Genomic DNA, 27,201 nt, shown 5'->3' on the forward strand with positions numbered 1-27,201 from the left:
CAGAACGCTGTGGGAGGAGCTCCTGCAACAGCGAAGGCAGGTGCAAGAGGAAAGTCTTAGAAGAAACACCTGTTAACATTTCCACGCCTCCTTTCACAGATAATCTTGGGGATCAGCTCTAGGGTAGTAGTAGTTGGGCTGTTTTCCCTGCTCACTGTGGCCTGGAGGGCACAAAGGCCACAGGAACAGAGACCTAGGGTGCTAGGCTGAAACAGCTCCATCTCCTAAGACTTCTGGCTCCAGCCATGGATTGTCTTAGCACCGTTCAGGGGGCTCAGGATACTTTGTGCTTGTCAGATCTTTTTTTTTTTTTGCTTGTCAGATCTTAACAGCCCATCTAATTCCTCCAAACAGGGAACACTTGGCCTAAGAGACTCGACCTCATATTCCTCTCAGACATGGTGCTGTAGAGGTGAAAAATGTGGGCCTGGGCCTGCTTGCTCCTGCCAGGCACTAGTGGACCCCACAGCAAGCTGAGGGCCCTTTACGTAGACAAACTGAATTTAAGAACTACACAAATGATGTGACCCAAAGACAGAGCAATTCCTTGGAAAGCACTGCTTCTTAGTCCTTCCCTTCAGGTGGTCTCTGCAGGCATGAGGAGCAGAGGTGTCTCCACTGAGTCACAGTTCATGCTGATAACTGGGTTTCCCAAGCACCAACCCCAAAGAGAGCAACTAAAAAACCAGACTCCAGGGACATGCTCTTGGGACCTCAACTGTTAGGCTTATCTTGGGTAAACAAAGGCAAAAGGCAGCCTCTCATCGGCTCTTTGTACAAACCAACTCCTGCCAGTCTTGCAAAATCCCAATTAGGCACCAGAGACTTAGGACTGACACTAGACCACAAACTCAGATGAGCAAGCAGATGGCCAGATCTGGACACTGATTGGTTGAGGTAGCCAGGCCATCAGCATCTTTAGAAATGTGACAGTACTGAACATATGTAGTTATTGAAGTCTTCGTCACAGAAAAGTGCACTAAACCTCAGTCCTGCTCACAGCCAAGCCCCATGTCAGCCCCTCTCATGTGGGTAAGATAGCCCCTGTGGGCTGGGGGTATGAAGCCCAACATTCTCCTTGAGAGACCCTCCGGTCCTGCACAACCCCACGTGCCTCAGTCCCCCTGGCATCTCCAGCACTGACTGGTGGTCGAGGGACAAATGTGAATATACCTGAAAACTCTTTTTAAACTGGAAAGCATAAACCGGTGAAATCTTCATTACGGGTAAAACCCAATTTCAGTATTCACTTTAATTCTTCAAGGACAGCTAGAAATTTTCTTCCTTTAATAAAAAAATCCCAGACATACTTTGAAGTCCTAGAGTAAATCGGCAACAGAACAAAGTGAATCCCCCGCAAGGGGGCGCTGTGGACCCAGCATCATCAGGAAAGCTCCAGGCTTCAAGCCTGACTTTGTCAGGAGCCTACTTAAAAAATAAATTACAAAAAGGCTGTTTGGGACAGACACAGATGAAGTGTTTTTCCCCTCAGGTGCAGCAGGCATCGGGTAGACTACAAATCAGTCCGTGAACTGGCTGCCTTGGGGGCGTATTTAGGCATCAGTTCATTAATCTTCCGGATGTAGTCAGACTTTTCTGCACAGCCTTTGCACGTCTCTCCCCAGTCGTCCAGGATCTTCTTTAGCTCTTTAACTCGAAGCTTCTTCAGGTCTACTGTGCTCAGGTCGATCTGCTTGTCTGGAGAGAGCAGGGAGAATAACCAGCTGGGTGGGAGGAACACCGGACCCCAATAGTCCCGCACATCCAAACCATCCCTTAAAACAAGCAGCCCTACTGATCGCAGGGAGACACATGCAAGTGTGTCAGTGCCCACTGCCCCCAACAGGGAGAACTAGCCCAGGCCCCTTCACCTGGAAGGTGGGTCTCATGCTGGCAATGTCCACCACAGACATGCAAGTGTCACCAGGGACAGGGATGGAGGCCATGTGGTCTTTACAGGAGGAACCTTATAGGAGGAATGTGGCTCCCACTCCAAGTGCCTCTTAAACAGTCACAGTGCAGCCCACACCACTGTAGAATAAGAGCTCCAGGGTGACAGAGCAGATAGATCCCCTAGCTTCAACTGCCCAACACAGACCCTGGTCAGGCCCTTGAGTTAGAAGCTTACTCTTCCATGACCACTTGTGCCCACAGAGAGACCCTGAGTCATCAGGACTGAACCAGGATCACTCTCAGAAGACCAGTTATCCTTGACACAAGTGGGCGAACACAGCCCTTGGACACTCAATTCACAATAAAATATGTTGGTGCTGTTTAAATTGTACAGAAGAGGACAATGATTCCTGGCCCTGACTCTTTCTGAAGACCTGAACTGTTTTTCCCACCAGAGACTTACTCAGCAAAAGAGATGCTGTGCGCCCATAACCTTGGGCCTTCTTGTTGGGACACAGCCATTCTTTTTAAAATAATAAAGATCGCTGGGCCTTCAGAGCTTGCAGTCAGGACAAGCCTTTTTTTTTTGTTTTGTTTTGTTTTTTGTGGTACACGGGCCTCTCACTGTTGTGGCCTCTCCCGTTGCGGAGCACAGGCTCCGGACACGCAGGCTCAGCGGCCATGGCTCATGGACCTAGCTGCTCCGCGGCATGCGGGATCTTCCCTGACCGGGGCACGAACCCGTGTCCCCTGCATCGGCAGGCGGACTCTCAACCACTGCGCCACCAGGGAAGCCCAGGACAAGCCTGTTAAAGGCAAGTCAGACTACATCCCTTCTCTGGACGAAAACCAACATTCTCATCTTCCCTCAGACTAAAAGCCAAATCTTCACCAACGTGCAAGGCCCTCTGTGACCTGCCCACCCATCTGTCATGCCACTGGCTGCTTTTGCACTGTTTCCTCTGCCTGAAATGCTCTTCCATTAGTTATGCCCTTGGCTAATCCCCCACCTTCTTCAAAGTTTGCTGAAATGTCACCTCCTCGATGAGGCCTATTCTGACCTCCACCCACCATGATGCAAGGTGAGTCTGTGCACTGCGCCCCCCCCACCATTTAACACCACCAACCATGCTGTATAACTCACTCGTGAAGGCTCTAGTTTATCACGTGCCTTCCCCAGCTAGAAAGTAAACTTCATTAATGCCCGAGCAAGGAGGAGGTTTGGTGTCGGTAAAATAAGGCCACACTCACCGTATTTTAGCTCACAGATCTGGCTGTCCTTCTTCTTGAGCTTCTCACAGATCTTCTCCACAGGGATGTGGTGGGCCAGGGGCTTCGACACCTCGTTGATGATCTTGGTGGCTGCATCATCTGTGGCCCCAATGTAGTAGCACTGCAGCAAGAAAGGACAATGGCCTTCAGGAGGTGCCACTTGAGAGCTGTCTCCTCCAAAGCATATTGACATCTGAAAACATCTTCTTTCTCTGCCAGGGCCTCATTTTCCCATGCCCCGCCTGTATTGGCAGTCAGATTCAGTCAGTGTAAACCCCAGGCTCTTAATACACGCTTGGTCCCAGAGCTGACAGCCACCAGATGAATTTAAGTCACCACGGTTCAAACCTTTAAACAGAAAGACAGACAAACCAGAGACTGCCAGGAAAGTAAAGCTACAAAAGCCATCGTTTCATTAGGGCTCTTGTCCTCAATTCAGCCTTGGCCTACCCTGGGCACACTTTGTAATCTTCTACTGCCCTCACACATGCCAATATTGCTCTGGCCTCTGGGCATTCACACTGGCTATTCCCTCTGCCTGGGATGCTCTTCCCCCTTCACAATGATGACCCTTTCTCAGAAGAATTCTTTTTTTTCTTGCGGTACGCGGGCCTCTCACTGTTGTGGCCTCTCCCGTTGCGGAGCACAGTCTCCGGATGCGCAGGCTCAGCGGCCATGGCTCACGGGACCAGCCGCTCCACGGCATGTGGGATCTTCCCGGACCGGGGCACGAACCCGTGTCCCTTGCATCGGCAGGCAGACTCTCAACCACTGTGCCACCAAGGAAGCCCTCAGAAGAATTCTTGACTACTGTCTAAATCAGCACCCACTCATTCCATCCTGGTCCATTTTCTGCGTGACACCCATCCCACTGCATCATTTGCCTGTCATTGCTCTCCCCCGATATTTCCAGTGCCCAGCACACAGTAGGTGCTTAATCAGTACTAAGAGGGTAACATCACAACTGCAGAATACAGAAGGCCCTTCAGTCCCACATTAGTTAACTGACAGAACATCTGGCCTCCTGAATAGACAAGTGGGCAGGGCCTTTTACTGAGAGGCCTGTGAAGCAGAGGGTTAAACACTGGCCAGGGCCAGCTTGGGGAGGGTCAGACAGCTACTCACCAACCGATTCTCTTTGCCTCTTGCTTCACGGCAGAACTTTATAAATTCTTTTTCAATAGAGGCTGGTGAGAATGTGACATCTCTATCCTTGAGGTCCTGGTAAAATCTTCCCAGATAAGAAATACAAACTGGAAAAGAGAGGGAAGGGAGATGCTCAGCAATCACCAAGTTGCACCGCAATTCGCCAGGAGGGAACTCCGTCAGCAATTTTAATAGGAGACACGGAGAAAGGTGAGTTTTTCCATCACCGATTTTCTCAGGTGCCCACAGGTAGACAGAACCGCGCTCCGGGTTGCTGGGCCCCATGGTTCACCCAGGGCATACGGGGAACGAGCATCACTCAATGACCCACAAACGGCTCCTCCCTGCTTTTTCCATAAAGTTTAAGCCGAGACTGAACACGTGTCCTTGAGATGGACTCACTGTGACCTCATAAATGGACAAACTGGAGGCCGAAGAAAAAAGCGATCCAAATGCTGCTCATTTCCAAATACAACACCGAACTCCGAGGTGCGGCTTCGCAACCTCATCAGACAAGGCGCGGTGCCCACGGCCGGCCCTCAGGACTCCCCACCCCGGCCAGGGCCGCTGCCGGGAGCCTCTGCCTAGTGACGGGAAAGCACCAAAACTCCAGCGTTATCTCAATTTCAGGCCAAGTTTTCTGCACGATCTAGTCCCAGCTTCTTCTCGTCGGACCAATGTTTTGTAGGCCCAGGAAATGTTTTCTAAGAGGCCCGGCGTCGGCCCCTCCTCTGGCGGACCCCGCTGGGGCCGGCCGCCCCTGCCGCCCCCGCCCGTATCAGCCCCCTGCCACTGGGCCGCTCAGTAGTTTGGTTAGGTTCGGCAGCGCCGCCGCTAGGCGGGCCACAGCGCACGGACCCCCAACCCCGCAGCACCTTCGCAGTCGCCCGGCCGCAGCGCCCGGCTGCCAGGCAGCACGCTCAGAGCCAGCGCCACCGCCAGCCCGTGCGTGGCCCACATCCTCCTCCACCAGCCGCCGCCGCCGCCACCGCCCGACTCAACCGCGCCCGTAGAGCCGCGCTTCTTCCAGGTCCAGGCCGCGCGCCGTGGCTCCCCATTGGCGGGTGCCCTCCGCGCCCTCCCACACACCATGTCCCCATTGGTCCATACGCCTCGGAGCCCAGACGGGCGGCTCCACGCTGCCCTTCCCCATTGGCTGGTGGCGTCGCCCGCCCTCGGCCCTAGACAGTTGTCGGCCGCTGATTGAACCAGGGCGGCCGGCAGGAAGCGGCCGTGGAGGCGGCGGAAGGGGCTCGGGCCGCCATCTTGGGTAGGTATCCCGGCAGTGTCTGAGGTGGAGAGTTGCCGGCTGAAGTCGTGTTGGGCCGCTGTACCGCGCGTGTTCCGTTGGCTTGTGTACCCCCTATTCTGGGCCCCAAGCCGGCCCGAAAAACCCACGGACCTCCCCGCCCAGGCCCCGAATCGTGGCGCAGGTCAGGGGCTTTGGGGCCAGCCGTAGCCTAACAAGGCAGGGACGGCGGGCGGCCGCAGGCGAGGCTCCGAAGAGGTTTTTTTTCCTTTTACCTTTTTTTTTTTTTTTAAAGGATCACGTAGGCAGGGGGAACCAGACTTTGGGGAGCCCCTGCGGAGGTTCTGGCGCCTGCGAGGCCGGCGGATCACGTCCGAATTGCCTCAGCAGCTCAGGCACCCACCCGCTTGAGCCCCGGGTAGCCGGAGCCCGCCTCGCGCGGGCCGTCAGGGGTACCCGGGCCGGGGTGGACAGACTCTGGGCTGGAGGGGCGCCCGTAGGAAGGGCTCTCTTCCGGGCTGCCTTCCCAGACCTCAGAGAGGCACCCGGGTCAGGGTTGGTTGCGTGGCTTTGGGATCAGAAGCATCCCGCCTCAGAGTGGGGAGGTTGGGGGTTCGGAGGCTTGTCCCGCACGCTGGCAAGAGGTGCCCCCCCCCCTTTCCTCACAAGCCTCGGAAGCCTGGCCGAGGCGGCTGGCACGCCGTCTCCTGCTTCCCACTGAGCGCTCAGGGCCCTTGGCTGCCCTCATTTCCAGGGCAGGGCTTGGCTCCCTGTCTTTGAAGGCAGGACGTGGGAAAGGTTGGCTCTGCGCTCAAGGCAGAAAGGAGATTTCTATGGGGCTAAAAGGGCTTGGAGCCCAGCGACAAGGGTTGGAGAGGGGCACTTGCGCTGCTCCCAGTTCAGTGAATTCAGTGGGTCAGTATCAGGTATTCATCTTTAATTCACATCACAGCAGTCAAAGGAGTGGGGAAAGGGGGGAAATAAGGTGGCAGATATTTACATTTAAAATTCACATTACTTGTTGGATTTAGAACATGCTACCACAATATATACAGTAAAACCTTTTGGGACGCCAGTACAAATTTTTTTTTTCTTTAACTTTGCTTTCTGGTACAGGTAAGACCATTTTTAAGTCACTTATTTTAAACATAAATACACAAAAGAAATGGTTAGAAGTTTTCTTATTTTAAATAAGCACAGAATGCCAGAGGTTAAAAACACATTTATAGGGCTGAATACCAATTGGACATCACACTCTATACATTTTTTGCTCAAATTCCTGTACAAATACACAGCATTCAAATAGGTATTTACAAATAAGCTTGAAAGAATGAAAATCAGTATTTCACAATCTTTTCAGAGGATTCTCATCTCTTGCCTCCCACTTCCCTTCAGACTGGCTGATTCTCCAGTGAAAGGAATTTGGATTATGTCTTTTTCATCCAATTAGGGAAAATGGAGAGGGAAAACAAACCGGGCTCACCCTGTATAAGGCAAGGCCAAATGAACCCACATTCCACTCTCTACCCTCCCATGCCGCCAGGTGGAGAAGGTAGATGTTCTTATGTGAGGATTGCCTTGTCCAGGGATTGAGGTTCAGAAGTGCCCTAAAACCTAAATATGCCCTCCTACCTAAGAAATTCAAAGCTAGTCCCCGACTGTCACACTTGTGAACACCAGATGGTCCAGGCCTGCCAGGACTGACCCACTCTGCTTGGAGTCACCCTTGAAGTATCAGAAAGGACCCACAATGGTGATAAACACTCCCAGATGCCCTGAAGCTAATGTGGCCCCCCATCTTTCCTCATAGGTTACTTGCTGGCATTCCTATTAAACAATCTGGCATTTGTTTACAAGTGAAAAACACCCTAACCATGGAGGTCAGATGGGCCAGCAGAAGAGGAACTAGGGGAGAACATAGCTGCTCAACAAGGAGAAGGCAGCCTTGGGACCATCACAGTTGTGAATGCAAGCAAATAAATGTTTTGTAGACTTTTTAAAAGTAACTTAGAAGCACCCTGGTAAAATACTATTACCACCCCACCCTATTCCCCCAAATAATAAACCAAGAGGAAAATCGGTGCCCTGACCTGAAAGTTTCCTATGAAGACACCACTGCCTTCTGCCCAACAGACGGGAGGCTGGAGAAACTGCCCTCCTGCCTGCCCTGAACCCTGAGTGGTGGTCCCCATGGGCCTGGAGCTGAGGCCCTACACTTGGCTACTGGGAGAGGTTAATTCAACCTGCGTGGCTCTCTGCTTCTAAGAGGAGAAGCTCCCTCCCACCCTTTTTACCCAGGAGCTTGCTGAACCTGACCACAAGTCCTCAGGCCTTAGAATCCTGGCTGGGCAGCCAACCCCACTGCTTGGAGGTAGTGCTGAAAATCCCTGATTCAGGAGCTGATGACAGGCACTCTGGCCACTTCTGAAAGCCTAGAGGATTTCCGGCCCCTGCCACACCCTGTATCAGCTTGTTTCTCAACACGTGGCTGCCCGGGCCCTGGGGAGGAAGGTGGCGAGGGTAGTCCCTCTGGCGCTACACCCCCACTCAAGCTCCAGAGGGTAGGAGATAACCACTGCAGATCCATGCACCAAGGGGGCTCCTGCAGGGCACAGGGTGTATTAAGAGTGGAGAGGGGCAAAGGGTCAGAAATAAAAATGATGGAGGGAAAAATCCAAGGTAGAGTAGGAGGCAGGGCTGGCCCACGGAAGCCTGGCAGTATGCCCTGGGCATGCAGTTAGGCCAGGTCACATGCCTGAGCTGGCAGGTTGGCCTAGCCAGCCTCCCAGTTGCACACTCCTGGATGGAAGAGGGAGCAGGTGGGCAGACATTTGTGCAAAATGGCTTGTAGCCCCCTTGTCCACTGGTGACATAGTCAACGTGGTCCTTGCAATCCCTGAATACAACCGTGAGCTCTTCTGTCCACACAGCAAAGGAAGAGGTCCCTAGTGCAATTTCCATTCTGTGCATCTCTTCCCTGGAGGGAGGGCCTGGGCTCCTACACCCCTGGGCCCTGCAAAGCAATCGATTCTGTCTGTGCAATATCTCCATATAGCTCCACATCATCTGGAACTGCAGGAGGAAGAAAGCATCTATTCCACAAAGGAAAAAGGAAAACCCATAGAAATGGAATGTAGAAAATGAAATAAAAAGAGAAGCCACAACCCTTCATGCTGCTGTGGCCTCTGTACATGGCAACACACGAGTTCACGGCAGTAGAATGTAGACTCGGGGTGGTTCTCTCCTGAGTGCCAGGCCTCTCTGGCTCCCTGCGGGGGGACTTGCTTTTCAGACCTGGAGTGGTGGGGAAAGCTGCTCACTGAGGGTGGTGTCCCAGCTGCCTCCCTGCCCCTCACTGTTCCCCTCGGCTGTGCTCCCAGGCCATGCGAGCCTGCTCCTCCTTGGTGCTCCCAGGAGGCAGCGAGGCCTTGCGATGCAGGCCCCGAGGCCTCTCGGTCTCCTCGCGCAGCAGCACACCTTCGTCGTGCTCCAGGGCCGGCAGGCGGGGGTGGTAGGGCTTGGGTGGCAGCGCAGGTGGGTCCATGGGGTCCTGAGGGATGACACATCCCGGGGCTGAGTGGCTTCGGCACGGCTGGGCCTTGATGGAGTCCAGAACAGCGGACTCGGAGAGGCTGTAGTGGACGGGGAGGTAGGGTGGCTCAAGATCTTCGTCAGCATTCCAGGCCTGGCTCGGCACGGAGTCCATGGTGTCGGTTCGAGGAGGGGCCTCCGAGGAGTGCCCAAAGTTACTCTCGCTTAGGGAAGACACACCGCTGCTGGCACTGCCAGACAGCGTAGAGTTGCTGCCATCCAGGCCCGACTGGGGGCTTGTGGGGGAGGCTGGGATAGGGTGGAGAGGAGACTGCAAAAGAAAAGGTAAAAATGTTAGAATCCCTCTTTCCAAACAGGCTGGCTGGCCCACTACGGGAAGAGAAGACCAAGAGTCTGCTTATTAATGAACTTTAATCCTCATCAACAGCATGTTTCTTGTTTCATCATCAGTCACCCCCTAGCTCTTCCCTGCCCCCAACAAGCCAGTGGAGGCCCAGAATCACCTGCATTTCTGTGGCTAAAAAATGGCCCTGTCTTGGCTGCTGGGCAGTTGTGCCCCCTGAAGCCATGTCCCACAGCTGCTGGCTGTGGCTCTGGGGTACAGACAGAAGGGCTGGGTCATCAGGCCAGTTGGCGAGGGTAGAAAGAACCCTAGTGGGCCACGGACCAGATGAGTGCATTCTGCTGCTGAAATCTGTGACAGTCTTTTCCAATTTGCAGAAAAGTTAACGAGTTTTTCATAAAGGTCTGGTATCTGATGCTTCTTGCTTTGAGTGGACTCCAGTTTAAAGTGCTCTATGATCCACCACAGGAATGTTTCTTTACGTCTTGAACTGTGGTGTGTTGATAAGTTGGGTGTTGGCAGGGAACCCCCTGGCTTCTCACTGCTCATTGCTCACATACTCTGAGTACCATGTGTTGCCATCTCCAGGACCCTCTGACTTCCCTGCCCCCATCACATTTGTTGCAGGACACATTGGTCATCTGCATCCCAAGTGTGGCTCCGGCCACCCCCAGCTTCTGCCAGGCTGGGCTCTCAGGGACAGGAGCAGGAGAGGTAGACCTCAGGTGTCTCAGGGGTGATTCTAGCAGCTGAGATGGCTCCTCTCACATCCTGGTGGGGCTGTCACCTTAGTGCATTACCTTGCGCAGGGTCCGGGCTGGGAGGGCCGGGGGGGTGTCACCCAGGGGGTGGTGGAAGGCGTCAAAGTGTAGGGAGTAATGACCTGCAAAGGAAACAGAACCAGAGCCTCAGCTGGGCCCTTCTTGCGCTGCACGTCAGCATATCTTGCAGGGACAACTGGACAGATGTGAGTCTCCTGCAACCCCTCAGCATTGAAGGCCACAGGAAAACCTCTCTTTTCACTGAAGTTCTCCAAAACACAAGCTGCTGGAGTAAAGACACCCATGCCACACAGGAGGTCAAGAAGGTCGAGTGCATCAGAGCCCATGGAACAACAGACCGCAGACAGTGGCAGCTCTCAGCCTGCTGCTTGGCGACGACAGGCTGGTGAGTATCACGCTTGGCATGGTCAGTTCTGATGTCTTCAGCCTCCACGGTTGGAAAGGCCTCACTGAGCTCACCTGCTGTGCTTGGAAACCTCACTGACCCCAAAGCCCTGCAGGATCCTTCCTGCGGTGGGGATGTTTTTTCCTTGGCTGAGTCGGCCCATCTTCTCAGCCTGGAGGGCTGTTGCCCTTGCCCATGAGTAGAATCTGAGACTGGGGACTATCTGGGGGACCCGCTGGAGGTCTTCTTACCATGCAGCAGGCTTCGGGGAGGCACTGGGGGGGCCAGGATGCACCCCGTGTGGGCAGACAGGAAGGGCTGGGCCTCTCGGGCTCCGCTATCCAGGCTCCAGCTGCTGGGGGCTGCTGGCACCGCTGAAGGGTGAAAACAGATGGCATGAAGGAAGGTTACTTCTTGAGCCACCCTCTGAGAGAAGCCTGTCCTACAGCCTATGGCTTCTGCAGGTGCATACTATGTACTCAGCACACGTGGGAGTGGCACGCCAGCTCCTAAGACACAAAACACTGGCTAAGCAAGACACTGTGGCCCACAGGGGACCGTGGTCAGGACAGAAGCCACTTAAGAGGATGGCAACAGAGTGAACTGATGTCTGAAGAGTACTCAGGATACGGTAAGCAGAGAGAAAGTGCAGCAAGGAGTGAGCATCTGCAGCCTCCAGGACTTGCCAGGAGGAGAAGAGAGAACAGAAGAGGTGAGAAGAGGAGAGTCAAACAGGCTGATGGGACTGCAAAAAGAGAGAGAGAGAGTGCGAGTGCGCACCTATGGAGAGTCTTACCAAGGTCAGGATTCAGGGCTCTCCCATAGCCCTGGCCCAATGGAAAAAGCAGGGAGCAGGATGGGTGGGCAGCAGAGACTGCCTCCGTCCACAGCTGCTGCACGGCCATGGAGGGGGCAGGAGCTGCCCCCAAGCTGGCCCCACAAAGAGACTGTGGTAAGTACAAGCTTTGCCCATCCCTGTTGCTTCTGTGCCCACTGGCCGGGCTTGGGATGCACAGGGGTTTTCTAGGTAAGGACTGGTATTCACTGTGCCTGCTGGAGGAGAGTCTAAAGCCTGTGAGTCATGGCCCAGGTCCAGCAGGGACCACTGCTTCCAGAGAGGAGGGAGGGCTGTGGAGCCCATGGGTGCTTTGGGGCATGTAGAGAGGCCCAGTTCCTGGCACGCACATGCTATGGATGCAGGGTAGAGTGGGCCCTGGACAAAGGGAAACACAGGGTGTCCACCTATGGTAAGGAAGAAGTCCAGTGCCAGAATACTGGCCCTTCAGCCACAGCTGGGGTGAGTGACTTTGTAAGAGGGGAGAGGAGAGAAGGGATGGCTGGACCTTGGGGTCCGAGGAGCAGAAGGGGGGCATGTGAATGCTACTGGCCAACTCCTCCTGGAGAACAAATAACACTGACAAGAAATATGACCTTTCTCTGACAAAGCCAGACAGGCACCAGTTCCCTTTTGGGCTCTCCTAGAGAGAGAAGTGGCCTACCCACTGGCTTTGTTCTGAGGCAGTCATAGCTAAAGTGAGCCTGACAAGGCTGGGGTCTGGGTTCTTCCCACTCCAGGTCCTGCGTGGGGAATGCCAGGGCCTAATGGGACCTGAGAGGCTCTGGGAGGGAAGGAGCTGGAGCTTAGCCATTGAGGAGGATGTGGCCAGGAGGGGTTGGGCCCCATGTGGTCCAGGGATAAGGTGATGGGTGATGTCCACCCTAGTCCTCACTGGTCAAGAACTGCTGTGGGCTTGCAGCAGAACACAGGGTAGAACTCAACGACCTCAACAGCTTCAGTTCTGAGGAGCATGGCTCAGTCTCATGGGATGGCTGACGGCTGGTGGCAGAAGGGAGGGTGTGGCAGTGATTGGGTAGACAGACACTCAGCTGTCCACTTAAGGGAGGAAAGAATTCTGACTCTGGTGAACACCAGGTGGATTCCACCAGAAGGCCTCCTCAGAGAGCCTGGGCCACCCTAAGGACAGGACAGGCCTATTCTCATGTAGACTTTCCTCAAGTTGCAGCATGAGCTTCCTGGTCCTCAGCACTGAGCCTCCCTCTCCCGAAAAGGAGAAGTTCCATCTCCATAAAAAGCCACCAAACCTCACGGAATAAGAAGCTTGGAGGTGGGTCTGGGCAGCTTCCCCAAAGGGGCTCTGACAGCCCAAGATCTCATGTGCACATCTAGACCCCGGAAGAACTGTGGGACTGCAAAAGTTTACCCACAAGGGCCCAAAGGATCTTGCAGGTAGCAACGATATGGGGGAAGAAAGCTGGCAAGGCTGCAATGGTGTACAAAGGGTACCTGCCTGAGCCCCTCCGTGTGAACCAGAAATCATCAAGCTCGCCCTGTAGCCTGCTGTTGGTGACCACTGAGACCAGTGAACTTGTGCCATACAGCATAAGTGTGTTGGGGTTAGTGGAAAATCTAAGATGCACAGACCTATCCTAGGAGAAGAGGGGCAATCCCCACTGTGTCCTGGCCATTTCTCTCTCTCTCTGTTATGGGCCACCACTAGCCTGAGGTCCCCTGTGCACAGCCCACAGCCTCGAGGGCAGGCTTGCTTGGTCTGGGAGTCACTGCCTAGCAAAGAGAGACATGTAAATGAGAAGTGGAATTCTCATGGGACTCAAGATCCCGATGACAAGAGAATGGTGACAAGTATGCACAGTTCCTGCCCTGGAGGATCCAGGTAGAGACTTAGGGAGTTACTACTCTGGCCTATGTGTTCCCCCTAGGCAAATGTCTAGTTTGCTATCCACTGAGCACTGGCTTTGTGGCTTAAATGGGCTTGCTCTGGGCTCAGCCTTTGTTCTGAGACAACCCTCTTTCCTTCCCACACCTGGGGGGTGGGCATATCCAGCTTCTTGCTGCAGCTTGGTCTGAAGCCTGAAGCTCTTCTGGGTCCGGTTGGCGTTAAGGTCCTGGTCTGGCCACCAGCACCCACTTGAGCTCTGAGCCCATCTGTGCTCTTGGCTAGATCTGAGATTGCTCCACAACTCAGGTAAAGAGAAGCCACTGTGGATTCTGGCCCTCAAGGCCAGAAGGGCATTCTGTTTTGGGGCACAGGTGCAGGGGTCCAGGTAAGCCGCATGTTTTGGGGATGTGCAACCTTGAGGCTAGGAAGGCATCTTCAGCCAGAATTTCCATGCCCTTTGTGGTTGAGTACCCGGTGCCGATGCCTACCAGGCACTGAGGTCATGGACCCCGTGCGTGGTCTCCTTAAAGAGGACAGAGAGGCATATCCTCCATGATGAGCAGGGGAGGAACAATGACGGTGGGAACAGCAGACAGTACTTGGTGAAGAGGTGCAATGATGACATGACAACAGCTTTGGAGGGACATGTTCTGATGGGACAGCAGGTTGTATTGCTGGGGACTAAGTGTGCCCTAAAGTCCAACAGATGGAGGAAAGGGGAGGGGAACCTACAGGGAGCGGGCTGACATGGGGCCGGTTCTGTGTGGCAGGTAGGCTTAGCATAGTCCCCACACAGGTACTGTTCTATGTTAAATGAACTCAGGTCTCCATGTTTGGGCTGGGTCATATGGGTCGAAGTCTGGTTCTTCCTTCAGCTTGCTGGAGCAGAACATAGGGTAAAACTCCACTATCTATAAACAGCCTCTGATCTAACTATTGCCTAGTCTCATGGTATAGTTGTTGGACTTGCAATGTGTAAAAAATGGACTCACAGCAGCTGCAGGCCAGAGCGGCTATAGGAGGAACTGAAGTCCCTTGGACAGGACTGTCTCTGGGAAACTCACTTTGCCATGGCCTGTCCTTCCCATTATTCTTGGGGGCATGCTTAGCCACAGGCCTGTTCTGAGCAAAAGGGAGAGGTCCCCGTGGGCCCAAGTTGAGAGGGACCAAAGGGGCCACAGGGCCTGCTAAATTCTGGGGCTGGTTGGGAGGAGCCCCGGGGAGTGGCTGCCCACCGTTTACATATGGCAGCCCAAGTTTTCATAAAGGTGGGCTCGGCAGGTGGCAGCTGGGGCTTCTCAAGAGGGTGGGCCCTGGGGAGGGAGAGATACAAACAAACAGGATCCAAACCTTAGCATCAAGCCAGACGTGGGTTAAATAGTGAACACAGGAACTGGTCAGGACTCTGGACAGATAGACTGGCCTGGGCATTAGACTGTGGCTCAGCCTTGGCCAGCTGGTGCTCAGGGACAAGAGTCAGACGCTCAGGAGGGGGATAAACATGGGAGGAGGCCACCTGGGAAAGGGAATTATACCTTTTTCAGCCACAGACAGATTGGGATCACTGCAGGGTTTGCAGGCTCCAACCACTTGCTGGAACAGGGCCCGCTGGAAGTTTGGCAGCTGAGGGAAGGAGAAAAACATCAAAGAGTGAAAACAACCAGTTACACCTTGGGGGCAGTGTTGTGGGCCACAGGAGCCAGGATATTCCAGGATCAGATGGAAAAATCAAAGCAGTGGTACAGCTCATGCTTGAGATGTGTTGAGAACATCAGGCCAGCGGGAAAACTATCCACGCTCTCTGGCTCTAAGTCCTGCCATGTGCCGTGTTTGAGGGTCCACCCTCCAGTGTCTCCCTGGGCTCCAGGTTGTCCTGTACATGGCCAAGAAAAAGGACACAGACACCCGAGGGTATCTAACTGTATCCTTCTGTTCTGCCAAGGAGACCCACTGGTAGAAAGGATTTAGGGACCCCTTTCACCCCTGAGCACTGACAGGTTTAGTCTCCTGGAGATGCCCCACATGCACAGGCCCATGTGAGCACTGAAGGTAGGGAAAGGGAGGCACTCAAGCCCAAAGTCACAGACAGGACCTACTGTTCTGATGGGCAGCTGCCAGGCAGACCTGCTCCTTCCACCTGGGAGGGCTGACCAGGCACAGGGAGGTACTGCTGGGAAAGTCCTGGCACTCTGGGACTAGGTAACAGTTGTTTGGAGGTGACTTTCATGGACCCTGACAGAAGGACAGGGCAGACTGGACAGGAGGGTAAGGAGCTAATCCCTGCAGCTTCTTGTTCAAGGGCCCCATATAGGATATTTGGAGAGCTGTGCAAATGGTGTGGAGAGTAGTCCCAGCGGGTAGAGAGGGGCTTCAGGTGGGTGGATGGATGGATGGATGGATGAAAGAGGCAGAGTTTGCCCCAGTGAGGATGTCCTTCACACACACAGGGAAGAAGGCCATTTTCTAGACCCACGTCCACCACTGCCTTCTTGGGACAGAAAAGAACCAGTTTTCTCTGCCAGACTGTTTATAGATGAGGAGTCCAGGAGGCTGGCCAGAAGGATAGAGAGCCACACAAACAATGGTGGTTCCAACCCTGCCACCACTCTACCCACAGCTGTACTCCATCTGGACTGCTGGTTCTCACATTCACTGCAGTTCCCATCTAGGAGCCCAGCAGCCTTCTGAGGGTCTTATGGCAGAATGAGGGAGGGACGAAGGACAGTGCAGAAAGCCTAGCAAGTGCAACGAGGGAAGCCCAGGCCAACACACTTGCAGCAAAGGGCAGTCAGTAGGCTGGCTCCATTACCTGTCCGTTCTCCAGGATGGCTGCTGGATACATGGCACTGCTGGGGCGATCCCGGTGTGTGGGCAGCAGCAACATCATTTCCCGGGCATGGCGGTACTTATCTGGCAGAGAGGGAGAGCCTGTAACCAAGTGAGAACAATCACGCACAGATGACAAGCCACAGATGGAGGGCCCAGAGGGCAGGCATCCTTGGGGCCAAGGAACCAGGGTGGGTGTCCCCTTGCAGTTGGGGTGAGGATGAACTCAGCAAGCACAGGAGGAATGAAGCAGAGCCTGGTGGTTAGATGGCGGTGGGGGCTGCACCCGGCATCCCAGCCAAGGCACACATACTACAGCCTGGGGCAATGCAGACTCCCTGACAGCGCCCTCACCATGCTCAGAGGCAGATCATGAGGAGAGCTGGGGACTGGAGCTGGGGTCCTAGGGGCCCTCTGCATCCAGCACTCTTGGGAGATGGGTGTGGCCTGGATGCTGAGCTCTCTCAGGGGGCCCAGGCACGGGCCCAGGCCAGCTTGCAATGGAGCCATCACACAGAAACAGACACACTCAGATAACACAGCAGCACAGTTCTTACTTGACACACTGTTTCTACACACTTACCTTCTCCAGACACCACTGGCCCTGTTCCCAGCTGGCTCCCTACCACCTTTTCCCAGATTCCAAGCCTCCAGTGCCTGGCCTCTGCCTTCCTGGCCATCCTACTGCAGACCCAGCCAGACTGGCTGGGGGCCCAGGGCCCTGCACACAGGGGGCTCTCCAGGGTTTCTAAGACTTGCCCTTCATTGAATTCGGGAGTCATGGAGCTAGTCTGGGACTTGTGGGTCTTTCACCCAGGCTCTTGAGTTGACTTGGTTCATACCCTTCTCTTGTGAGACCTCCTCTGGCCTGAGGGGCTGTTATGGAGACCAGATGTGGTGTGGCTTAGTCCCCATTGATGCAGGCCACAGCTATGGGCCCAGGAACCTGTCAACCAATGGTTCTCAAGGGGACCTTCCACAGAAGTAGTGAGAGTAAACTTGCGGGCTTCCCTTGGGAAGATATAATTAGAAGGCCCTCCAAATGTCCATCACTCATCGTGCCAAACGCCAGCATGTCCATGTCCAACTAGTGGGGTCTTCTGGACCCTTCATGGGAGGGTCACCTGGACCCCAGTGCCCCTTACTTGCCCACTGGCAGCTCGGCAGCCTCCGGCTGGTTCAAGTGGTTGAAACCCCTCTCTGTGGTGTTTTCTTAGTGAGGCTCCATCTGAGAGGTGAACCTGCAGCTCAGGAGGCTGTGTGTCCCTGAAAACCAGGGTCTCTGGACCTTCCTGTGAGTGTGCCGTCCAGGCACTGTCAGGGTACAACTAAAAAAGGTCTTCTGCAGCCAGGCGTTCTTGAGATATGCCTCTTGTACTCATTTTAGTCCAAGGAGATGAGGCTTAAATATGTGGAAGAAGTCAGTATATTAAAAACAAGTAAGGCAATTATTATTTAAGTAAACTTTTTCCACAGCTGGTCTGAGTGATACTGTTTATAGAACCCCAGGGCTGGCTCTAAGACCTAGTTTTAAAAATATCCTTCATTGATAAGGGAATAAGTAAAGTATGCTTTTTTAAAAAACTAGGCCTGAATTGCTACTATTTGGTGATTTTTTCCACTTACATCAATATTTTCTTTTAGAACTTATGCTCTGAGGCAACCTCAAAAAGACGGCTGTGTAAAGAAAAAAGGAAAAGGGCTCCTAATCCCACTGGTTTCTATAGTGCCTTTCCAGCAAGAAACTCTGAATGCTCCCTGGGTCCTGCTGGCCACATCTCTGGACAGGGGTACCCCCAACTTGGCGTACACAGAGACACAGCCCCTTTATACCAACTCAGTTACATCAAACTCATATCTAATACCCATCCTGCACCAGGCATGTGGTTGGAACAAGGTGTACCGCCTTGCTCAGCTTGGCCATGGTCCCTCACCTCACAGAGCTCACAGTCTGGCTCACCAGGCCAACCCCAGATCTGCGCACTCAATATTCTGATACATGTTGCAGGGCTAGGATGGAGGGACAGCAGCCTGCAGGCCCCAGGGGCTATGCTGAGGATTTGTATCCATGTTACGGAGGCCCCTCTGGTGCGAAAACTAAAGAGTGCTCTGTGCTACCACTGGATTTTCTAACTATCATCTTACTTCCTGCCTACTGTTGTCTTCCCTGGGCAGCCAATACCATGGTAGGAGAGAGTGATGGCTACTTTTCATGAAAACATTTAAACACCACAAGGGCTTTTGTGTCACAGGACTTTTGAACTACTTCAGGTGTAGTTTGGTAAACCCCAGGGGTGCTAAGTCCCAGCATGACTGAGTAATTCAAGGAGAATCAATCAAAATCTCCATGTTTCCTAGCCCCACTCAGCCTTTTAATCACCAGGGGGCGCTGCTGACGTACAAGAGTTTAGACTGCCTTGCAGGCCATTCAACTTGAAGTTTCCAAAGCAACAAGAACCACAGCAGAGTGTCAATGGTCACGGCAAGGAAGGCTATTGGTGACATGACCACTCCTGGGAGTGGGGAAAGTGACTCCAATGCAAAGGACTCTCCAGAACACTCTCCATGAAAGCCTTCCCCTCATCCGTAACATCAGACATAAACCCCAGAGTGGGCCATTCTGTTTCTTCCGTGACGCCAGTGCATCTACTACTTCACCTCCCACGTTTATCTAAAAATATCAGTCTTCCTCTATGACACCAGGTCAGTCTGTATCTTCTCTCACATGTGGGCCTGACACATGTTGGGCCCATGGTTTTCTCCAGATGGGCCTACACATGGATTGCATGGATGTTGTAGCCTAGAAGTGACTTCCTGCTCTTTCTTAATAGCCTCTGCTCTTATCACGATTCCCCGCTTTGGGCCCAGTTCTGTTTAACTATTCTGTTCACTTTTATACTTCATATCTACTCCAGAAAGGGAGGGAGCTCCTATCAGCCTTTCACTATATGATATTCTAGAGTTTGACCATCATGATAGCTTACCTCCAGAGATGGCGACCATCAATGCCTTCCCTCCCAAAACACACATGCCACGGCTCACATCATGAGGTGCAGTCTTATTCCACACCCTGGTATTTGGGTTGGCCTTAGTGACTTGATTAACCAACAGAATGTGGCAAAAGGGATGTTCTGGGACTTCCAAGGCTGGGTAATAAGAAGTCTTGCAGCTTTTGCCTGGGTGTCTTGGAATGCTTGCTCTGGGGAAAATTGGTTGCATGCTGTGAGAAGCTCAAGCTACAGAGAGAGGTCATACGTAGGGACTCCGGTTGACAGCCCCAGCTGAGCTCCCGGCTGACAGGTACTATCACCTGCCAGCCACGTGAGCGAGCCATCTTGGATGTCCAGCCTAGTTGAGTCTTGAGATGATTCCAGCCCCCGGTGACATCTGACTGCAAGCTCATGAGAGACTGCAACTGAGAATTGCTCAGTGAGCCCTGTTAACCCACAGAATCATGCAAGATGATAATAAATTGTGGTTTTAAGACACTAAGTTTTGGTGGGTGGTTTATTATGCAGCAATTGATAACCAAGCCATTTGAAATAAAAAGGGATCACTTCCAAACAGGGAGAACATAACTTCTCTCTATTCAACTCTGATGGTGTAAGAGCAACGCATACTTCTCACTGAGCACTCGTAAAAGCTTGATGAGGGAATAGATTAGTATATGGTTAGCTGGAAGGACAAACGTGGTACCAGAAAGCCTGTGAGGTCCCTGATGGCGTCTTTGTCCTCTTCAGGGCACCGAGTACCAGGCACTGCCTAGAGGAAGTGTCTGAGCAATGTCAGAGTGGAAGTGAGTTAAAATGTCCATCCTTTGCTGCCTCTGTTTTTATCAATAATCATGGTTCAGAGATCTGACTTCAGCAAGAATACCCAGCTAAAGACTTAGATATGGCTGAGTATATCTTAGAGAGTGTTCAGGTTAGGAAAAAAACCACACAACAGATTAGATTACAAAATCTGTTTCTGCAGCTCTATTCAGGAGCATTACCTTAAGACACTGCAAATGCTAACCTCCACTACAGAAGTCATGGCTGACTTCTCAGGGTTTCCTTCCTTTTTATTCCCCAAAACATCTTTTGATGTACCTTCTTTGTAACACAAATCACTGTTGCTTCTCTATGTTTGCAGCCCTCACATGCTGACAAATCTTCAACATGCACCCATTTGTTGGATCATTTTTCTTCTTCAACACTAGAAATACCTGCTTCCAAATGCTGGCTCCCCTTTTTTGAGTGCCTTGGTCCATGTTAGGGAGGCGATCATGGAAGTGGAATGGGCATCAGACTGAGGGCTGGCAAGTGTAAAGACTCAAACTCCAAAATCAACTTGGCCACAAACTGGTTGGATGGCCTTAAGCCCCTGGACCTGTTTCCTCCACGGGGAATGAGGGGTTGGGCTGGATGCTTCAGGTGAAAGTCTGTAACTGTGCCTGTTGCAGCCTTACCCCCCTTCTGCTGTCTGCTGAGGCTTTTCCCAGTTGGCCACTGCATCTCTCTCTCCATCACTGCTACTGTGGGCCTTTCAGGTTTGTGTGCTATGAAAGAAAAGGTGTTTTTTTTTTCCCTCAATGACCCTCTATGTCATACATTTGTGCTATTTCTGTTTATCTTCATAATAATGAGAAGAACAAAGAGACTCCACCCCTCTGAAGCCTGGAAGCAACAGCCAGTGACTAGCTGGTAAGCTCACCACTCTCTTCTGCTACTATTCTGCACAGCCAACCCTGGGAAGTGCTAGATTTTAGTCACCATAGCTAATTTCCATTCCATTGTGAATGTTTCTATCTAAAAGGACAGAGAATCAAATTTTACTGCAGGAACTAGAATCAGAATATGAAAAAGATGCTGGCTCAGAACAATATTTATTCAACTGAACAAGAAATCAAGCAATAATTGGCAAAGTTAATAGCTTTTTACAGAGCCATCTCTCCTGATTAAGACTTTCCCAACTGAACAAAGATTTTTTGGCTGTTGTTACCGTTTATAATAATATTTTCCAGGGTTAATTTTAGTCTTCAAATTTAATTTTCATACTTTTTCATCATGTTTGATTACTCAAGACAAAACTCACTTTTGCCTTAACTTTGAGCTTTATTCGTGCAAACACTTCAATGGAAAAGAACTGAGCTCTCCCCTAGGCTGTGTGTCCTCTTACTGAGGTGGAGATGCAATGGCTAAGCTACCTCGGTGGCAGCATAGCTGCAACCACTGCTCCGAGCAGGGTCTGAAGCCAGCCAGAGAAAAAGATTTGGTGGTAGGACCCCTCGAGTCCTTGGTACTAAAAGCGCAGGTGAGCATTCTCTAAGTCACAGGGCTGCTTTCAAAGACATAGCCACAGATGAGAGGAGGACAAGTGGGGCCCATGAGGCTCTCTCCTCTCCCTTCTGCAAGCAGCGCCCTGCCATCCTTACCTCGGGCACTGGAAGGGGCAGAGGTAATCATCTGGGATGGTGCTGAGTGAGTGGAACTCAGGCTGGAGGAAGAAGGGCTTGCCTGGGACGAGGACAGAACAGAGACGTTGGTGACTGAGCCCTGGTACCTGGGGTTGGGATACGCGAGCTGCAAAGGGAGAAAAATTAGCAGGATAGAGGTCTGAATGGCCAGGACTGTAGACTGGCCCACAGTTGGCTTCTTCATGCCATGAGGTGAGGTGCCCAGACCCAGTGTCTGATACTGTACCCTTGCCCTGATGGAGGCCAGGCTGATGGCCAGCACTAAGGGTCACCTATTAACCCCAAAGGAGCAGGGCTGTTGGGTAGACTCTAGTGATGGTGCCCATGGAGGAAGCAGGACTTAGCCATCAGGAATGCCAGGCAGAAAGGCAATCTGTCAGAGGAGATTTCCCATGGGATCTCTAAGAGCAGCCAGGACTAAAGCTAGATTTCCTTCTTGGGAAAGAAGGCCTGGAAAGTGCAACATGGGATGGTGTGGAAGGAAGGCAGTTTTGTTAGCTCTGGGTGTTCTGAATTCAGGAACAAGAGAACTAGGCAGGGATGCCAGTCCTCAGGCCAGCAGAGAGGTGAATCCTCTAGGTATGGTGCCCTGGCCCATTCTCCTTGGACAGTTCTTGTACCTGCATGTGATGGTACAGGTCCTCAGGAGCCTCGCCCATGGAGCTGTCACCCAACATCACCACGTTTCCAGCTTCGCTAGATGTGTGTGAGGAGAGAGAGGATGATGAATGGCGGCCGGTCCCCATCAAGTTCATGGGGCTGTGAACAAGAGTGGGAGATAGGGAGGAGTCAGGTCTGGAGCTGAGACACTTTGCTAGGTGGTGGGGGGAGAGTCATGGGTGTGTATAAAACAGTCATCCCTAAGCCTTAGCCATCACTGGTTTGGATGGTTCCATAGCCAATGCTCATATCCATCTGAGGCCTGGAACAGTCCTGAACCCCACTAGGGGCCCCTAGTCTGGGAGGGCCAACGGTAGCTTGGCATAGCCTCGACCTAGAGTTAAATGATTTATGGCCACTCAGTCTGATGACATCAGCAGTGTCGCAGGAGGAATGAGAGATATGCTGATTCAGGTCACGGATCCCAGGTCCTCCTTGCTATGGGGTGTCTATCTGAGCCAGTGCCCACACCCAGATCAGATCTGCTCCTAGGTCAGGGTGTCTTCCTAGTTTGGGGAAGCTATCAAAATAGCTGGCTGTGAACCATCTGTTGGCCTCCTTCCATCTCTGTGGCCACAGGCTTGCCAACAGTTCTCTTCTATCAGTTCCAGGCAGCCCCCCATTCATTCATTCCTTCTCATTTGCTGAGTACCCCTCTGTACTAACTTGCTGCTCACATTGGAAAACAAATCGAAGTGAGGGCTCCTGTCCAGGGTCATCCCCTGGCCTGGGCTTCCTGCCCTGGAGACTTGAAGTCTCCCCAGTGGAGCCCTGGTGACAAGGACTCCTGAGTGCAGAGCAGGGACACCTTGATGTTCACATCACCATGTTGTCCTCTTCCTTAAAACCAACTGGTGATCCTCATTCCCCCTGGGATCAAGTCCAAAGGCCTGAATGAACTGAGCCCATCCAGAGCTGGTCCTGGCCCTCTTCCATGCCCTGGAATCCTTCACTCCAGCCACTTGGCTCTACCTGTAGTGCTGACCAGACTGGCTTGCTCATATCTTGAGGTGTCTGCACATGTTAGTGACTTTGCCTGGATCTTGCTCTATCACTTTCCTAACACCAACTCTTTTCTGCCTAGCAAACTTCTACTTACCCTTCAAGACTTACCCCAAATGCCCCCTCCTCCGTGTTCCCACAATACCATGTATACTCCTCTGTCACCCAGGATGACTGGATGCAGAGTGTAGATCCTGTAGCAGGAGCTGTGTGTTTGCTGTGCACATGGGTAAGAGGGCATGTGCGTACACACAAGCACTATTTTGGACTTGCTTGTTCTGATCTTTGACATTCAGACTTACCTTTGTGGAGGGGACCCTCCTCAGCCCTAAAGCCATACCTGTGCCGGTGGGTCATCTTGATGTTCTCTGGGCTCATGGGGCTATGGGATGCTAGGACATTTCCCCGTGGGGTGCTGGTGCCTGAACATGCAGGACTTAGCTTGTCCAAACCCGGAAACTCCTGTTGAGAAATGAATGCCCCTTCATAATAAATAATTAAGAATAAATAAGTAATTAAGAGGTGAGAGGGAAGAGCAGGCTGATGGCAGGAATGTAAAAGAAAAAAAATCATATACTGTTGGCTGAACCTGAACTACTGGCTTCTTTTGGGCAGTGACCCCTTCACGACTAAAGCACCCTCCTAACCACACCGCAGCCTGGGGCAGAGGCTGTGAGGCCTAGGTCAACCCACTAAAAGCACATCTGGAGTAGGCTGAGGTTGGTCTGAGTTCACAAGAGTGTGTTAACAGGCATTTCTCACTATAGAAAAAGTAGAACAAGAGCTGGGAAACAGGAGAGGAAGAGCTGATTATCATCTGTCAGACAGTGGACACCTCTTACATAAGAACTGGAGTTGGGTTTTATTGGATTGCTAAATGGCCCAGCTCTCAGTGGCCTGGGTTAAGTTGTCTGTGACACAGTCTATGGGGAGACAGGACACAAAATCCTGATGCAAGTAATTGGAAAGCAGTACAGTTCTAGTTTTGCATAATTAAGTATGTAGACATCTTGGCAGAAACTTTTGATCCCAAATCCTCCTGGGTGACAGCACATTGGTTTGTGTCCCTATTTGTGACTCTGAGGAAACAAAGCACAACTGTCCAGGGTTCCTGAAGTCCTTCACAATCTGTGGGCCTTAGGTGCACTGGGGATGTTTCTGAGCTTGCCCTGAAGAAGCAGGAGGTTTTCCACTCCCTTCTTCCAAAGCATGCAGAAGGCTGAAATGTGCTTCTGCAGCTGGAGAGGACACCTCCACGTGTGCCCTGGAGACCCTGAGGTATGTGGGCGAGCATTTTGTGCCTTTTCCTGCAGTGACCTGACAGCCTGCTTGCTAGAGAGCTCCCCCAGTGGCCAGGCTCTAGCTTGCCTGGGTCACCTGCTGTGATGGGGAAGTTCACACACAGAGAGACCAGAAGTTTGTACTCAAAACCACCTGAAGCCTACTCTCAGCCAGACAGCATTCCCTGTAAGACCCCTGGAGGGAAACTAGCCCTGGAATACAGGTCCTGCTTCTGCTTGTGTGCATCAGTCCTTGGGTCAAACCCTGCCATGGAGACCTAGGAGGCAGGTCAGAGTCAGGGAGATCTTCTGGGGCCTGGGCCAGGCCCAGAACCTGCCTGACCCTTCTAAGAGAGACCAGTACAAAAGTACTGCCCACCCTAGGCTTTCTCAGATGTGAGCCTGGCTTATCAGACATGATGGAGGAAGAGGGAGGGAAGGGAGGCAGGGGGTTAAAGAGGAAGGGGAAAGAGAGGGGAAAGAGGGAGAGGGAGGAGAGAAGGCTGGCTCAGGCTATGCCTTACCTCTGTAGGTTCCTGGGATGAAAAATATCTCCAAAGAGATCCCTGCATGTGGGCTGTAAACTTTTCCTCCTCATATGAAAACCTCTCTTCACCAGCACAGTGCATTGAAAAAAACATTCTCTGTCCTTGAATATGACTCCTCCTTAGGGAGGAAGTGAATAAGAGGATCCTGGGTGTCCTTCTCCTGGATAGAGCACCCACCTCTGCCTCCTGCTATCCTGTGGTGGGAACAGCTTTTCCTTCACATTCGCCTCTCCAGCCCCTCTTCCCACCCACCCCCTTCCTTTGGCTTGCTGCACAGGTCTGGAGGAAGTGACACCTGGTTATACTGCAGCAGGGACAGGACAGGGATCAGCTTACATGGTAGAGACTGGCCCGCATCATCTGGAACTGATCAATCAGCTTCTTATGCAGAGGGCGCATTTCTGGGTGCACAAACTTCTCATGAACTGCCAGCCCGACTCCAAGAACATGAACCTATTAGGGTGATAGACAACAGTACTCCGTTAGCCAGGGAGCAGACCTTGGGTGCTGCAGCTATTCAGCTATCGTGTGGTGCCTAGCCTTTCCCTCCTAGACACTGGCCTCCAACCCCGGCAAGACATACCTGCTCTTGCATGAGTTCCTTGAGCTGAGTGATCTTCTCAGCATCCCCTGGGTGCTTGGTGATGTAATCTTTATCAAAGAAGGCCTGTGAAAGAAAAGGCCAAGTCAGGAAGACTCTTCCCAGGGCTACTACTAAGAGTCTGAAGGTGCCACCTGAAAGGTAGCCGGGCTGCCTCCTAGCAGGTACACACACCAACGTACCCTCTAGCTTGGCCTACTTGAACCTCCAGCAATCACAGATGTGTTTTTTTGTGTCTTAAGAAGGACCGAAGGTGACCAAGTAATCTAAGCCTGAATGCTGGTCTCAGCCCCTCATGGAACCTTGCTGGCTTGGGTAGGGCAGGCGGGGCTGGTCGCCAGGGTGAGGGGACTAGTCTCTTAGCCAGCCCACAACTCACTTCTTGTGAAGGGCTGGGCTCTCAGGCTCCTCTTGGAGGCCACTTAACATCGTTCCATAATCAGATGGATTACCCATCTGTCAGAGTTCAGAGAATAAAAAGGAAGAAAAGGCCCTATCAGAGAGCTGTGCAATGGAAATAGGGAGTGGCAGGGAGCTTAAAGCCTCATCCCAGGACCATCCTTGGTCAGCTGAGGCACAGCCAGGAGAGGTCTTGTTGGGAAGGCTTCCCTCAGAGGCTGGAGTCTCAAGAAGAGGCGCCTGAGAACTGCTTTCCCAGGCAGGGTTTGGTCTGGGACCCCAGCTCACCTCTTGGTAGCGTGCAATGCCTCCGTTGACAGCGGCGTCAATGACGCCATTCAGGCACATGCTGAGCAGGTTGATGTTGCCATGCACCTGCTTGTGCTGATACTGGCTGATCAGGGCCCGCAGCTCCTGGTTCTTATTCTCAACCACTTGGATGGCATTCTCCAGGGGGCTCACCTCCACCTGGGGGCACACAGCAATGGTGTCATCCCAGGCACAATGTCAAACCCTCCCTCATCACAGTCCTGACAGCAGGGATCTGTGACCTGTGATTCTGACTCCCCACCCTTCCACTTCCTGTGGAGTTGGGACTCCCTGAGCCCTTTCTAATTTCTTCTTCTAATCTGTAGGCACTTAGAAGTACAGTAAATAGGGAAGAGTACCAGTTCTGAAGTCAGAGGTCTCTGGCTTCTTGAACTTCAGAGAATAGTTTCTGCATTCATAAATTGTGAGGAAAAAAAAATACCTGGTGCCTAAAGGTGTTGTGAATATTAAATGAGAGAACGAAGGTGCACAAAGCCTCCAGCACAGGACTGCCTGTGGCAGCCCAGGCCAGGTAGATGGCCTAAGCACTCTTTCTCTCTCTTCAGTCCTTAGAGAAAGGCCCCCAAAGCAAGAACTGAGGAAGCAGCTGTGAAAATGAGCCCCATCTGAAATGTGTCTCACCAGCTCCCTCCTCTCCACTTCGAACCACCGAGAGATGCCAGGCAAGCTGTGGGTCAGGGTCAGCGTGGTACGCTCGATCCACAGGCTCTGCAGGGAAGGCACAGGTAGGTTTAGGCCATTAAGTGATTTTTACCACGCCCTGCCTGCCCGAAGGG

General features: G+C 52.5%; 2 protein-coding genes across 6 annotated transcripts in view; both read right to left on the bottom strand.

Moving 5' to 3' along the window:
- Positions 1-1,220: 1,220 nt before the first annotated feature.
- On the bottom strand, positions 1,221-5,343 carry MANF (mesencephalic astrocyte derived neurotrophic factor). Its single transcript, XM_082638662.1, has 4 exons — positions 5,187-5,343; positions 4,291-4,418; positions 3,145-3,286; positions 1,221-1,698 (listed from the first exon to the last, which is right to left on the bottom strand). Exons 1-4 carry the CDS (start codon positions 5,269-5,271, stop codon positions 1,514-1,516), a joined length of 540 nt encoding a protein of 179 aa, XP_082494788.1. The 5' UTR covers positions 5,272-5,343; the 3' UTR covers positions 1,221-1,513.
- Positions 5,344-6,383: 1,040 nt separating this feature from the next.
- Positions 6,384-27,201, bottom strand: part of DOCK3 (dedicator of cytokinesis 3) — a 404,100-nt gene continuing 383,282 nt past the window's right edge. For 4 of the 5 annotated variants that reach the window (XM_082638633.1, XM_082638632.1, XM_082638630.1 and 1 more), the window contains 12 exons: positions 27,047-27,133; positions 26,384-26,563; positions 25,679-25,762; positions 25,432-25,548; positions 23,608-23,729; positions 22,226-22,364; positions 21,564-21,711; positions 16,131-16,249; positions 14,857-14,944; positions 10,874-10,996; positions 10,256-10,338; positions 6,384-9,422 (listed from right to left, as the gene is read on the bottom strand). In XM_082638633.1, the coding sequence (XP_082494759.1) occupies positions 8,913-9,422; positions 10,256-10,338; positions 10,874-10,996; positions 14,857-14,944; positions 16,131-16,249; positions 21,564-21,711; positions 22,226-22,364; positions 23,608-23,729; positions 25,432-25,548; positions 25,679-25,762; positions 26,384-26,563; positions 27,047-27,133 (1,800 nt within the window). In that variant the 3' untranslated portion in view covers positions 6,384-8,912. The remainder of the gene's footprint in view (positions 9,423-10,255; positions 10,339-10,873; positions 10,997-14,856; positions 14,945-16,130; positions 16,250-21,563; positions 21,712-22,225; positions 22,365-23,607; positions 23,730-25,431; positions 25,549-25,678; positions 25,763-26,383; positions 26,564-27,046; positions 27,134-27,201) is intronic. The other variant, XM_082638631.1, reaches the window with a different exon arrangement.

The sequence above is a fragment of the Mesoplodon mirus genome, assembly GCF_964341445.2.
Source record: "Mesoplodon mirus genome assembly, chromosome: 12".
NCBI lineage: Eukaryota > Metazoa > Chordata > Mammalia > Artiodactyla > Ziphiidae > Mesoplodon > Mesoplodon mirus.